The sequence below is a fragment of the Vipera ursinii genome (genome assembly GCF_947247035.1).
Source record: "Vipera ursinii genome assembly, chromosome: 7".
Lineage (NCBI taxonomy): Eukaryota > Metazoa > Chordata > Lepidosauria > Squamata > Viperidae > Vipera > Vipera ursinii.
In genome coordinates this window covers 18,334,629-18,349,610 of record NC_139521.1, presented here as the reverse complement: position 1 = coordinate 18,349,610, position 14,982 = coordinate 18,334,629, and the positions used below count along the sequence as shown (strand labels likewise).

General features: G+C 40.5%; 1 protein-coding gene across 1 annotated transcript in view; it reads right to left on the bottom strand.

Annotated features, from left to right (window-relative positions):
* Window positions 1–854: 854 nt before the first annotated feature.
* The window catches only part of MAP9 (microtubule associated protein 9), a gene marked incomplete at its 5' end in the record, with an annotated part of 75,193 nt that continues 61,065 nt past the window's right edge, over window positions 855–14,982 (bottom strand). Inside the window, 3 exons of the mRNA XM_083368024.1 lie at window positions 855–1,030; window positions 11,761–11,893; window positions 12,052–12,194. Coding sequence (XP_083224150.1) covers window positions 908–1,030; window positions 11,761–11,893; window positions 12,052–12,194 — 399 coding nt within the window. The 3' untranslated portion in view covers window positions 855–907. The remainder of the gene's footprint in view (window positions 1,031–11,760; window positions 11,894–12,051; window positions 12,195–14,982) is intronic.

Genomic DNA, 14,982 nt, shown 5'->3' with positions numbered 1-14,982 from the left:
ATAGCTATGTTCAGAGGTCCTAAATATATTATTTATTATAATTTATTCTGAAATAAATCAGTAAAATATCTGTTATCTACATTAAACTCTAAAAGCAAGTTTTTAAAACCATTAAAATGTAAAAAAAATATCATTTTTTGGTCCTCAAATAGCAAAGAAGAAATTTCATTTGCCAATAAAATACTCAGGAGGATAAGGACTGCAGCGGGCAGGGCAATGTTGTAAAGCCATGTCATATTTTTAGGCATATCTAGATTTTTGCTATTTTTTCCTAGATTTATGAGGCTTCTTTGATTTTTATACTTTAGAAACACATTAGGGCTGTGTAGCACTTTGGAGCATACAGCAATACAAAAAGAGCACCTTGTCACTCTTTAAAGCAGATTTTTCTCAGAATCACCATGAAATAAAATCTAAAGTATTTCACAGCCTTGATTGCACTACTGTTTTCATAAAATTTCCCTCTGAAAAAGGTAGGAAGCAATCACACTAATCTTGGCAATTCTGATTGGAAAAAGCCACCTTAAAGAGGGTCTCATGTGCCCATCATTAATTTCCATCAAAGCTTCCTTATATTGGCTATCTCAAAAATATTTATTTTAATTTTCAATTGTTTATGTAGGAATAAATTGAGTCCAACTGGGTTAGCTTGTCACTTAATAATGTTAACAGTATTTTCCATTGTTGGCAGCTGAGAGCCTGTTCAGACACATAGTTTTGTCAATTAATCTTATGTGCAAGAAGCATTCATTTATAATGTGCTGTATGTACAGTATACTGACAATCCAAATCACCATTCACATAGAAAAAAAGCAAGAGGCAATTCAATTCATGTTAAAATCAGGTGTTATGCAATAATGATTAAATGATGGCAAAAACTTCAACTTCCCTCATGGCAGTGGGTGTCTCAATAGCTTCTTGAGGACACAGCCTTGCCAGGTGGACTCCATGGAGATGGATGTTCATCCTCAAGAATAACCTGAAGTTTTTTTGGGTTATTTTGCATACTTTTGTCCATCTCTTTTTTTTCCTGTTGAAAGTGAAGTAGATCATGATATTAACACAATACATAGATAAATGCTAATTAGTTTCACATTTATTTCCTACATTACCTTAGCTTCTTTTATAAAATTACAAAGACACTGTCATGCTATTTCTGTGCACTTATCTCTTAACTTCATCTGGTGAGAGTTCTGTTGTGTTTTAGTATAGTGGGGCAAAGTGTAGTTGAAATAAATTCAGCATTTTCATATAATTCTAAAAATGTCATAAGGCCTTAGTAATTTTTTTATAGTTTCAAAATAAAATAATGATCTCTGCAGAGACTATTTTTGTTCTTATTCATTAATCTTTTCTAACACTTTCTTCCATCAAAAGAAATCTCTAGTCCAAGAGAAATATCTATTTAGTGCTAATTATAAATACATAGGTAAAGGTAAAGGTTCCCCTGCACATGCGTGCTAGTCGTTTCCGACTCTAGGGGCCGGTGCTCATCTCCATTTCAAAGCCAAAGAGCCAGCACTTGTCCGAGGACGTCTCTGTGGTCATGTGGCTGACATGACTAGACGCCAAAGGCGCACGGAACGCTGTTACCTTCCCACCGTAGTGGTCCCTATTTTTCTACTTGCATTTTTATGTGCTTTTGAACTGCTAGGTTGGCAGAAGCTGGGATGAGTAACAGGCGCTCACTCTGTTACGTGGCACTCGGGATTCAACCCGCCAAACTGCCGACCTTCTGTTCGACAAGCTCAGCGTCCTAACCCACTGAGCCACCGCGTCCCTTATAAATACATATTTATAATTTTTTATTATTAGCAATTTTTATTAGCAATCGCTATTAATATTTTTTATGAAGACATATCCTTTGAGAAATAGATTTATCACAAATGTTCAATATATATTTAAAGAAACCATCATGGTAATGTATTAGCCTGACTTTAATAAAAGATAATGGTCTGGCTAGCTCACTGATGACTTTTCAGAGAAGAGATAGTTTGGAGTTTGACGTCAGAATGTTTAAATAAATTGAGATAAAAATATGTTTGTACTGTATGTATATATGTATGTATTTGTATGTATATGCAGGGCTTTTTTTCTCATAGATCGCTCAGAACGGAGTTCCGGCACCTTTTTTGGGTGGAACCTTGTACGGTAGGCAAGGCGGGTTGTATGACATGTGTGAGTTCCGGCACCTTTTTCTTTTACAAAAAAAGCACTGTGTATATGTATATATATGCATGTGTACATATACACACCCCTTCATGGATTACTGCCTTGTCGTGGCGAAGGGGCTTGCGTAATTCAATGAAGCTATGAGCTATGCCATGCAGGGCCACCCAAGACGGAAAGGTCATAGCAGAGAGTTCTGACAAAACTTCTCCAGTGATCCACTGGAGAAGGAAATGGCAAACGACTCCAGTATCTTTGCCATGAAAACCCTATGGACAGTACCAAAAGGCAAAACGATATGACGCTGGAAGATGAGCCCCTCAGGTCAGAAGGCGTCCAATATGCTACTGGGGAAGAGCAGAGGGCTAGTACTAGTAGCGCCAGAATGAAGCGACTGGGCCAAAGCCGAAAGGACGCTCAGCTGTGGATATGTCTGGTGGTGAAAGGAAAGTCCGATGCTGTAAAGATTTTTTCTCCATAGGAACCTGGAATGTAAGATCCATGAATCAAGGAAAGCTGGACGTGGTCAAACAAGAGATGACAAGACTAAACATCGACATCTTAGGTATCAGCGAACTAAAATGGACAGGAATGGGTGAATTTAATTCAGATGACCATCAGGTATACTACTGCGGACAAGAATCCCTCAGAAGAAATGGAGTAGCCTTCATAGTCAATAAAAGAGTAGGAAAATCAATACTGGGATACAATCCTCAAAATGACAGAATGATCTCAGTTCGAATCCAAGGCAAAGCATTCAATATCACAGTAGTCCAAGTCTATGCCCCAACCACCGGTGCTGAAGAGGATGAAATTGACCGGTTCTATGAAGCCCTACAGCACCTTATAGAACTAACACCCAAAAATGATGTCCTTATCATCATGGGGGATTGGAATGCTAAAGTAGGAAGCCAAAAGATAACCGGAATAACAGGCAAGTTTGGCCTTGGAGTACAAAATGAAGCAGGGCACAGGCTGATAGAATTTTGTCAAGAGAATACGATGGTCATAGCAAACACTCTTTTTCAACAACCCAAGAGACGGCTTTATACATGGACATCACCAGACGGTCAACACAGAAATCAGATTGACTATATGCTCTGCAGCCAAAGATGGAGAAGCTCTATACAGTCAGTAAAAACAAGACCAGGAGCTGACTGTGGCTCAGACCATGAGCTTCTCATTGCAAAGTTTAGGCTTAAATTAAAGAAAGTCGGGAAAAGCGCTAGGCCAGTCAGGTATGAATTAAATCATATCCCTGTTCAATATATAGTAGAGGTGACAAATAGATTTAAGGAATTAGATCTGATAGACAGAGTGCCTGAAGAACTATGGACAGAGGTTCGCAACATTGTACAACAGGTAGCAACCAAAACCATCCCAAAGAAAAAGAAATGCAAGAAAGCAAAATGGCTGTCTGAGGAAGCTTTGCAAATAGCTGAGAAAAGGAGGGAAGCGAAAGGCAAGGGAGAAAAAGAAAGATATGCCCAATTAAATGCAGAATTCCAAAGAATAGCTAGAAGAGATAAGAATGCCTTCTTAAATGAACAATGCAAAGAAATAGAAGAAAATAATAGAATAGGGAGGACCAGAGATTTTTTCAAGAAAATTGGAGAGATGAAAGGAACGTTTCATGCAAAAATGGGCATGATAAAGGACCAAAATGGAAGGGAACTAACAGAGGCAGAAGAGATTAAGAAGAGGTGGCAAAATTACACAGAAGAACTATACAAGAATGAGCTTAACGTCCCTGATAATCACAATGAGGTGGTCACTGACCTCGAGCCAGACATGTGAAGTGAAGTGGGCCTTAGAAAAGCTGAGCAACAACAAAGCTAGTGGAGGTGACAGTATTCCAGCTGAGCTATTCAAAATCTTAAAAGACGATGCAGTAAAAGTGCTACACTCAATTTGCCAGCAAATTTGGAAAACTCAACAGTGGCCACAGGATTGGAAAAGATCAGTTTACATTCCAATTCCAAAGAAAGGCAGTGCCAAAGAATGTTCAAACTATCGCACCATTGCACTCATTTCTCATGCTAGTAAAGTTAAGCTTAAAATTCTACAAGCTAGACTCCAGCAGTATGTGGATCGAGAACTACCAGAAGTACAGGCAGGATTTCGAAGAGGCAGAGGAACTAGAGATCAAATTGCCAACATACGCTGGATCATGGAGAAAGCTAGAGAGTTCCAGAAAAACATCTACTTCTGCTTCATTGACTATGCTAAAGCCTTTGATTGTGTGGATCATAACAAACTGTGGCAAGTTCTTAAAGAGATGGGCATACCAGACCATCTTATTTGTCTCTTGAGAAACCTATATGCGGGCCAAGAAGCAACAGTGAGAACTGGACACGGAACCACTGATTGGTTCAAAATTGGGAAAGGAGTCCGGCAAGGCTGTATACTGTCGCATTGCCTATTTAACTTATATGCAGAGCACATCATGAGAAAGGCAGGGCTAGATGAATCAAAAGTTGGAATTAAGATTGCCGGAAGAAACATCAACAACCTAAGATATGCAAATGATACCACTCTAATGGCAGAAAGTGAAGAGGAACTAAAGAGCCTCTTGTTGCGAGTGAAGAAGGAGAGTGCAAAACTTGGGTTGAAACTAAACATTAAGAAAACCAAGATCATGGGATCCGGCCCTCTCAATTCCTGGCAAATAGATGGGGAAGAAATGGAGGTAGTGACAGATTTTATTTTCCTGGGCTCCAAGATCACTGCAGATGGGGACTGTAGCCAAGAAATTAAAAGACGCTTGCTCCTCGGGAGGAAAGCCATGGCAAATCTAGACAACACACTAAAAAGCAGAGACATCACCCTGTCAACAAAAGTGCGTATAGTCAAGGCTATGGTCTTCCCAGTTGCAATGTATGGCAGTGAAAGCTGGACCATAAGAAAGGCTGAGTGCCAAAGAATTGAAGCCTTTGAACTATGGTGCTGGAGAAGACTCCTGCGAGTTCCTTGGACTGCAAGGCGATTAAACCGGTCAGTCCTAGAGGAGATCAACCCTGAATGCTCTTTAGAAGGCCAGATCCTGAAGCTAAAACTCAAATACTTTGGCCACCTAATGAGAAGGAAGGACTCACTGGAGAAGAGCCTAATGCTGGGAAAGATTGAGGGCAATAGAAAAAGGGGACGACAGAGAATGAGGTGGCTGGACGGAGTCAGTGAACCAGTAGGCATGAGCTTAAATGGACTCCAGAAGATGGTAGAGGACAGGAAGGCCTGGAGGAACATTGTCCATAGGGTCGCAATGGGTCGGACACGACTTCGCAACTAACAACAACAACAACACATATACACATACATATAAATATGAATTCCTTCAAAACAATTCCTTTACTGAATTCATTGAAAAGCTATATGCTAAGAAGAAGGGATTAGGCATCTTGAGTATTTTCATTCTTTTAATACAGATAATCATTGATTTATAACAGTTCATTTAGTGACCGTTTAAAGTTACAATGGCACTGAAAAAAGTGACAAGACTTTGATCCTCGCACTTACGACTTCACAAAATTTGGTCATGTGATCTAAATTTGAGTGCTTGGCAACTGGCATTCACAATGGTTGCAGCATATAATTATAGATAATTCAAGGTGCTGGTTACGACCTATAAAGTCCTAAATGGCATGGGTCTGGGTTACTTACGGGAGCACCTGCTGCCGGCATCAACTTCCCTTCGTCCAGTGTGCTCCCACAGAGAGGTCCTCCTTAGGGTGCCGTCGGTCAAAGAGTGTCGACTGGCGGCCCCCAGGGGGAGGGCCTTCTCTGTGGGCGCGCCAGACCTTTGGAACCGTTTACCGGTGGAGCTCCGGACGGCTCCCGACCTTCGCTCCTTCCGACGTGACCTAAAAACATATTTATTTGAACAAGCCGGCCTGGTCTGATGGGTTTAGGGGTATTTTAACGTTTTGTATTAATCTATTGAATTGGGCTGTTGTATTTAATATTTCTTTTAATTTTTATATATTGTATTTTATTGTATTGCCCTGTACACCGCCCTGAGTCCTTCAGGAGAAGGGCGGTATAAAAATTAAAATAATAATAATAATAATAATAATAATAATAATAATAATAATAATAATAATAATAATAATAATATCTAGCAATATATCAGATTTTTAAAAAAGATAAATTTGCCATCCACTTAATTCTCCAGTTACAGAGGAGAAACATATATGTCAAACTATAATCTTCAAAAAAGTATTAGTGCATTCATTTTTAAAATTTAAAACAAGGATAAGAAAATAAGAAATATACTTCATAGTTTAAATTAAACATTTAAATTTAAAATATTTATTAATACAGCTCTTTCTCAAATATTCTAAGTGTGGTTATTGGGCCTTTAAAAACCTGATGGTACCAAAAAACCGCAAATCAGGAATTATAAAATAACAATTTGGGGGATTTCTGGACACACAATAGAGGGTGTATCTATGGGTGTGAATTTGGATATGATTTCTTATAAGCAATTACTTAGATTGGTAGGGAATGATTGGCAATTAAGGTCATTAGCTGAGTTAAAACAAGAAAATATCGTACAGTCTTGGTTTCAGTATACTCAACTGCAAGCTAGGTGGAAGTTAGATCAGAAGGTTGGTTTGACACTGATGGATGAAAATTTGGTAAAACAGATTAAAAATCAAACTCGAGCGCATATAAAGAGAATTTATTATGCTTTAATAGAACTGGATTCGGAAATGGAATTAGTGAAAGACTGCATGGTAAAGTAGGCTCAAAATATTCAAGAACCGATCCCATTGAATGTTTGGGAGGTAATTTGGGTTAAAAATGTAAAATTTACTCAGGCCCAAAATTTAAGAGAAAATTTTTATAAAATGTTTTATAGATGGCATTTGGATCCTAAAAAGCTGTCTTGTATGTATTTCAATTTACAGCCCAAATGTTGGAGATGTGGTAGTTTGGACGCTACTTATTTTCATATTTGATGGACTTGTAGAAATATAAAAGCTTTTTGGATTAAAATTTGGTGGAACATCCAAAAGATTTTTAAGAGGAAGATAAAGTTTACCCCACAATTATTTTTATTGGGTGTTATTACAGATTGTGATACTAAAGAAATTAACTTGATGTTGAATTTGACAACAGCTGCAAGGTTATTGGAAGAAGGACTGCCTGCCTACTATAGAGGAATGGACGCTTAAAGTGTCAAATTTAGCAGAAATGGCTAAGATTTCTGCTTATTTGAAGGATCATTCACAAGAAAGATACATTTCAGTTTGGAGAAGATGGATAGATTATATTCAGAAAAAATATGGGACTAAAAAGTTCCATTTAGCTTATGAGTAAATTTTAGATTGTTATAATTTAAATTTTTCTTTTTTTCTTTTTTATTATTAGTTATAATAATATATATATTATACGGTATTATTATTGTATTAGTATAAGTTGGATACTTTTAGATTGTTTGTAATTATGTTATAGGCGGGTTAAAGTGCATTATGTATTTGGTTATTTATATAGTTGGTTAATGTTAGTTAGATTATGATTATTATATATTTGTAACCCTGTAATCAGCTTTGGGAAGTGGGGGAGGGGGAGGGGGGTTTAGGGGTGGGTTGGGGATAGGATAATATTGTAACTTTTATAAAACTTTTCAATAAAAAAAAGAAAATAAGAAATATAATACTTCATAGTTTAAATTAAACATTTAAATTTAAAGTATTTATTAATACAGCTCTTTCTCAAATATTCTAAGTGTGCTTATTGGGCCTTTAAAACCCTGATGGTACCTAAAAACTGCAAATCAGGATACATTAACTTCTGCACTTATTTCTAGCCATGAGCATGTTTTCCTTCTATAGCTGATCAGATATAGTTTTCTACAACTTATTGAGTCCACTCTACATTTCACTTTTGTGTTGCCCATAAATGCTGTGTTCTGTCTTTTCATAAGTAAGCATAACAGATTTTATGTTGTATATATTATCCTCAAATTGCAAGTCATAAATTTCTCATTTTACACCAAAATAAATCAAGAGACACAAAAAAAATTCTGTCCGATGCATAATAATGATAGGATTAAGTGAATGGCCTTCAAAATTTAATAGTGTAGGAAAAATTTAAAATTTAAAATGGAAGCTTACTGAGTAGAAAAACAAGCTTGCCAAAGAAACTACAATGGATGGGAGTGAGGAAATGGTAGCATAAGGAGAGGATGTGCTAAAATTAACCGGGTCTTCAGGGTGGGAAATGGAAGAATACAAGCTGCAAAACAGCTGTAAGAGGAAATAGCTAGCTGAAAGGACAAAATTGACTTGAAAAACAGTAAAGCCAAAGCTAAAAGAATTGAATAACAGGAAAACTAGCTGAATTGGATAACAGGAAAGGCAAAATTAAAACTGAACAACAGGAAAGAGCCTATTGTTCTAAGAAGCCATAAAATACCCAAGAACTCAAAACAAGGCAACGAAGCATGCTCAAAATTCTATTGAATATTAACTGACATATCTTGCATATATTATTTGCTAATTATAATAATGCACATGCAATGTATGATTTAGTACATTTGGAGAGGGTAGCAGGAAATATGTAGAAGGTGGTCAAACAGAATTAACCTCATAGTATCTCACCTAATGGGGAATGAGGAGGGATAGGTGGCCAGTATAGGGGATGTATAAAGATGTTATTATTATTACTTATTATTATTATTTATTCAATTTATATACCGCCCTTCTCCCGTAGGACTCAGGGCGGTTCACAAGGTTTTTTAAAAAACAATATAACAATTACAAAACTTAAAATCAATTAAAAAGATTATATAGACCTTGCAATAAAACCCCAGTTAAAATACAGTTAAAATCCCAATTAATATGCTCAGACCAGGCCAGAGAGCTCAAAGAGCCAGGTCTTCAGGTCCCGACGAAATGAACGAAGGTCAGGGGCAGTCCTAAGCTCTACAGGCAGCTGATTCCAAAGGGCAGGTGCACCCACAGAGAAGGCCCTCCCCCTGGGTATTGTCCACCGGCAGTCTTTTACCGGCGGTACCCTGAGAAGATCCTCCCTGTGGGAGCGCACAGGACGAAGGGAGCTTGATGCCGGCAGCAGGTGTTCCCTCAGATATCCCGGACCCAAGCCATTTAGGGCTTTATAGGTCATCACCAGCACCTTGAATCTCACCCGGAGGGCAACCGGAAGCCAATGCAGTTCGTGGAGCAGAGGTGTTACATGGGAGTATCGGGAAACCATCACAATTCACACGACTGCATTCTGCACCAGCTGAAGCCTCCGGGTGGTCCCGGTTGGTTCGGGGTGGAGAGAAAAAGTTGGGTATCATCAGCGTACTGATGATACCCCACCCCAAAACCACGAATGATCTCACCCAGCGGCTTCATATAGATGTTGAACAGGTGGAGAGAGAGAACTGACCCCTGAGGGACTCCACAAACGAGAGGCCTCAGGGCGGACCTCTGCCCTCCTGTCAACACCGTTTGCGAACGGCCCAGGAGATAGGAGGAGAACCACTGCAAAACAATGCCTCCCACTCCCAACCCCCTGAGACGCTGCAATAGGATACCATGGTCGATGGTATCAAAAGCCGCTGAGAGATCTAATAGAACTAGGACAGAGGAGCAACCCCTGTCCCGAGCCCGCCAGAGATCATTCACCAGTGGGACCAATGCCGTCTCCGTGCTGTACCCAGGCCTGAAACCCGATTGGTACGGGTCCAGATAATCAGTTTCCTCCAGGAACAGAGGAAGCTGATGCGCCACCACGCTCTCCACAGCCTTCGCCAAAAAGCGAAGGTTGGAGACCGGACGATAGTTGTTTAAAATCGCTGGGTCCAGGGCAGGCTTTTTGAGAAGGGGCCTCACCACCGCCTCCTTCAAAGCAGCGGGGAAGACACCCTCACTCAGAGAGGCAGATATTACTGCCTGGAACCAGCTTCGTGTCTCCTCCCGAGCTGCATAAATCAGCCAAGAGGGACAAGGGTCCAATAAACAGGTGGTGGAACTCAGCCTCCCCATAATCCTGTCCACATCATCAGGGGAAACAGGATCGAACTCAGTCCAGATAACATGCTCAAGACCGTTCAATTCCTCCACATCCGACTCTGCCCAGTTAGAGTCCAAACCAGCCCGGATCTGAGCGATTTTGTCCATCAGATGATGACTAAGCTCTTCGGCCTGCCCCTGCAAGGGCTCCTCTCTCACCTCCTGATTAAGGAGGGAGCAAGTCACCCTAAACAGGGCGGCTGGGCAATTATCTGCGGACGCGATGAGGGCAGTGAAGTAATTAGTTAAAGTAATGTTAATTTGAGATGATGAACTTTAAAGAGAACCAAGCTTTGACAAGCTTCTCTCCCTGTTTGTTTTAATAAAAGAAACAAAAGGCCTTCACTGTGTTTTGGCTGGTTATTGGTCAGTCGAGCTTGCCTCTGGTCACGAAGGAAAGTAGCCAGGATATGTAGTTTCAAATGGCTTGTGACCAGACTGAAACATGTTTGTATATATAGGTAGATCTTTTTCAAGATGGGTGGGGGGGGGAGAACAGGGAAAAATGCATGGACATTGTTGGTACTGCATAGAAATGGCAGCTAGGAGGAGGTTAACCAAAGGAAGGTGTTTGGAAGTTCATTCAAGGGATAGCATGCCATTTGGATATGCAATGCTTGAAACCAAGGACATCAACAGGAGGACCTATACCAAGCCACACAAAAGAGAGGAAACCTGGACAAAGTGTACCTGCCTTGCCTACTTATTTGCTGGAGTTTGCTGGAATAGCTAACACATTCTGGGTCCAATTCTCCTGAACCTTCCTGGTAGCGTTTAGTAAATTTTATGAAACATAAATCAGCACTTCTATTGACTGACAGATAAAATGGTTGAAGTCTGTGAAGCAGGCTTCTTTTCACAGTCAACAGGAATGCTGATTTACCACCAGCTTATCAGGCACTTAGGAGCCAAGGACTTGGCAGCACAAGGAAACAACTTAGTAGTCAGCCATCAGCACCCCAAAAGCCAGCCATCAACTAAATAGCTGCACACAAACAGGCACCACACAAATACTATGCACAGAATAGCCCAAAGCACACATTCTGGTAGACATAAGTCCCGGTGACTGACCCAGATTGGATTCTGCAAACTGAAGCTTCTTTTTTGTATGCCAACATTGTAGATTTTGTCATTATCAACAATACTGTACAACTAAGAAACCACTGCACCAAATTGACTCTCATGATAGTTATAAGGATAAATTTATTTCTCAGTAACCTGGCTCTTAATAGACTTCTTAGTAATAATTTCTGACAACCCACCCCAACTCCATCCCTCATGACAACAGTAATTACATTCTGGTTGAATATATCTGACTATTCTTATGTTATATCCATAGCAAGATTATCTTTCTACATTATATAAACAATATTTAATTTTGGTAAGCAGAAATCCATCACTGAAATGTCAGGCACATAGATATTTTCTAGATGCATTGTAAAAACGTAGCAAGAAATGTTATACTACCACAATCCGGTCTTTGCAGAATAAGAGTTTATGTACATTTCAATGCGTATGCATACGTGAAATTGTATCTCACATTATCACAAATACAAAGACTTACCAGCCATTTTTTATATTCATCTAGAGCTCTTTTATCTTGTTCTTCTTTCTCAAACTGTTTTTCTACTTCTTTTTTCTTTTCTTGGATTTTTTGTTTTGTCTTTTGCTTTATGAATTCTTCTTTGTTCTCATTCCTAAAAGTTAAAAGAAAAAAAAGTTTCATAATATAGAAGAAACGTATGCATTTTCATAAAATATAGTAAGATGTGTAACATTCTATATATGCAAAACAAGCTTACTTAGAAGTAGCTGACATAATCAAATTTATAAAATTCAAAATTATTAATTATACCATTTTTCAACTGCAGATCTGCTGTCTTTTCTCTTCTCTGCAACAAGCTCCTGCTCCTTCTTTTTTAATCTTTCAATTCTTTTCTCCATTTGTATTTGCTGTTTTAAACATGCAGCTTTCTTTTTTTTCCATTTTTCAAAAGCCTAAAAAATGAGTAACAAATCCATTAGACTAGTTCCAGAAATGGTTATCTTTTGACACTTTAATTTATTAAATGAAAAGCTAGTAAATAAAAAGGAAGTTTACAATTGCCATGAAATTTAAAATTAATTACAGATACATCTCAACTTACCACCATAATGGAGCCTGCCCATTATGGTTGTAAGTTATGATGATCATTAAACAAGATACCCACATGGTTACCTTGCTTAACGATCCCCATCCCTGTTCTCCCTGATGCAGTTGTTAAGCAACAGGTCATTATGTACAGCATCGGGTGCTTTAGGGATGGGAGAGGCTCTGGAAGGTCTAGTATAGGCCCAGGCCACCTGCCCCGGCCTCCCAAGGCCTCCCCAGCCCCAAGGCACCTCACAATCTGCTTCCTGCTCCTGAGAGTCCACACAGGTCTTGGGCCTGCTTTCCTGCCACAGTGGCCTTGGGCCTGCTTCTTACCCCACTGGGTCCCACTCCCATCACTAATTGCTCAGTTATTTTCTGTAGATCTCTAAAGCTTTTGTTAGGAAGGAAAACAGGCTACTCCACCCTTCAGCATCCCAGCAGGCCACATGGCATAGTCCTGGAAGCAGGTGCCATTTTCACTGCAGCTGCTCTGAAAATGCCGCCTGGTTCTTGGACAGATCCATGCAGCTTAATGATGCGACGGAATGGAGCAGCCTGCTCTCCTTCCCTAATGCAAACTTCAGAGATCTACAGAAAGTAAATGAGAGTCACATGGGTGGAACCCACTGCGGTAAGAAGCAGGCCCAAGGCCAGTGGGATTCCAGCAGAGCAGATTAGGGAGGAGATGGGAAGCCTGCTGCAGTGTCCCTGCAATTGCTGTAATTGCTGTCTGAATTTTGCTCACATGTCCATGGGGGCACTGCAGCAGCAGTAAATTTGAAACCAGATTGTAGGTGGCTTTTCAGGCATCCATCATAACTTTGAATAGTTGCAAAAAGGCTGGTGATAAATCGAGAACTTACCTGTACAGTACTGAAAATATAGTGTTACGTATTGATGTAAGTTACTTGCAAACCGTTGAGAAATAGTTAACTGCTGTGTCTGTTTAAACTCCACACTGCTTGTCTCCAGAGTTGCTACTTGTGTTTTGAGCAGGAAATACTGCTTTAATTCCATTGGCCACCACCTAGCAGTGCATTTGAGCAAAGGGAGCAGCAACCAGGAGAAACTGCTGCTGAATTTATAGCCGTGCTACGACAGGCGTCCCGGCTCTGCAATTTCACAGACCTTGAAGAGAAACTGAGAGACCGTTTGGTATGTGGGTTGAGGAACAGGGACCTTCAGCAAAAGCTGTTTGTGAAGGAAATCTTGTCATTCCAAGAGACCCTGAAACAGATAATGGCTGAAGAAGCTGCCCTGGGGAGCTGTCAAACCTTACAGCCCTCCAAGAACACTCCCAGCCCAGAAACCATCCACCCTGAGGACGCCAAAAGAGCCAACGACCCTGTCATGGACAATGAGATTGACCAGCTGCAAAAGCTGCTAGATAGAGGGCAGCGGCCATCTGAGAAGGCAGTTCCCTTCACTCGATGTGCGGGCTGTGGAGGGAGACACAGGCGTTCAGAGTGCAGGTTCTGTACAGCAATGTGCTGGGCATGTGGCAAACAAGGCCACATCGCCACCATCTGTAAAGGTCGCCAGAGGGACGTTCAACAAGAAGAATTCCCCAGGAAAGGTACAGGTCCCCCAGGGCAGATCAGAGTTGGCTATTGCTCCAGCAGAAGGAGCATTTTTAGAACAGGTGCCCATCAACCCCTTAAAGAAAAGCTTAGGCTTAAAGTCAAGCTTCAACGAATTCCCTGCCACATGGAACTAGGTCAGCCCTGTCCATAATTTCTCAAAGGACTTTTAACAACATTTGTAACTGCAGTGGCAAAAGAGTTAAACTAAAGCCGTCAAATCTGCTGTTAATGTATTTCCAAAATTCCCACATAGCAGTTAAGGGAGAAGCTACGCTCAAGGTTCAATTGAAAGAGTTTGAGGTCCCCTCAACTTTTTGGTAGTTGAAGGCCACCGGACAAGCCTCATCGGTTTAGACTGTTTTGATGCCCTGGGCATCCATGTGACTGTCATTAACAGAACACAAGCAGCAGACTTGTCAGCAGTTTGCCAGGAATTTGCTTATGTTTTCAGCCCTAGCTTAGGTGAGTACAAGGGACCTCCAATTGCCCTCCACCTTGATCCAATCGTAACCCCAATCAGGATCAAGCCTCACAGAGTGCCTTTTGCCCTCAAACCAAAAATAGATGCAGAGCTGGACAAGCTGGTGCAACAAGGCGTGTTGCAGCCAGTAGATAGCAGTGTGTGGGAGACACCCATAGTTACATCACTTAAAGCTAACAGTGAGGTGCACATATGCGCAGATTACAAATGCATTATAAACAGAGCACTTCAACAACATGCATATCCAGTGCCTGTAGTAAGCCATATTTTGGCATCACTACAGGGAGGTCATGTATTCACCAAATTGGATTTGGCCCAAGCCTACCAGCAACTGCCCGTGGATGATGCCACAGCGGAAGCTCAGACCATAGTCATCCATAGGGGAGCTTTCAGGATAAGACACCTATAATTTGGGATCAGTGTAGGCCCAGGGCTTTCCCAGAGTGTGATGGAGCGCAAGCTAAAAAACATTCCAGGGGTGTGCCCTTATTTCAATGATGTCCTCAAAGCTGGGGAGTCAGTAGAAATCTTGGCAGAATGGCTCAAAGCCGTCCTTCAGCGTTTCCGTGAAGTGGGGCTGAAACTGAA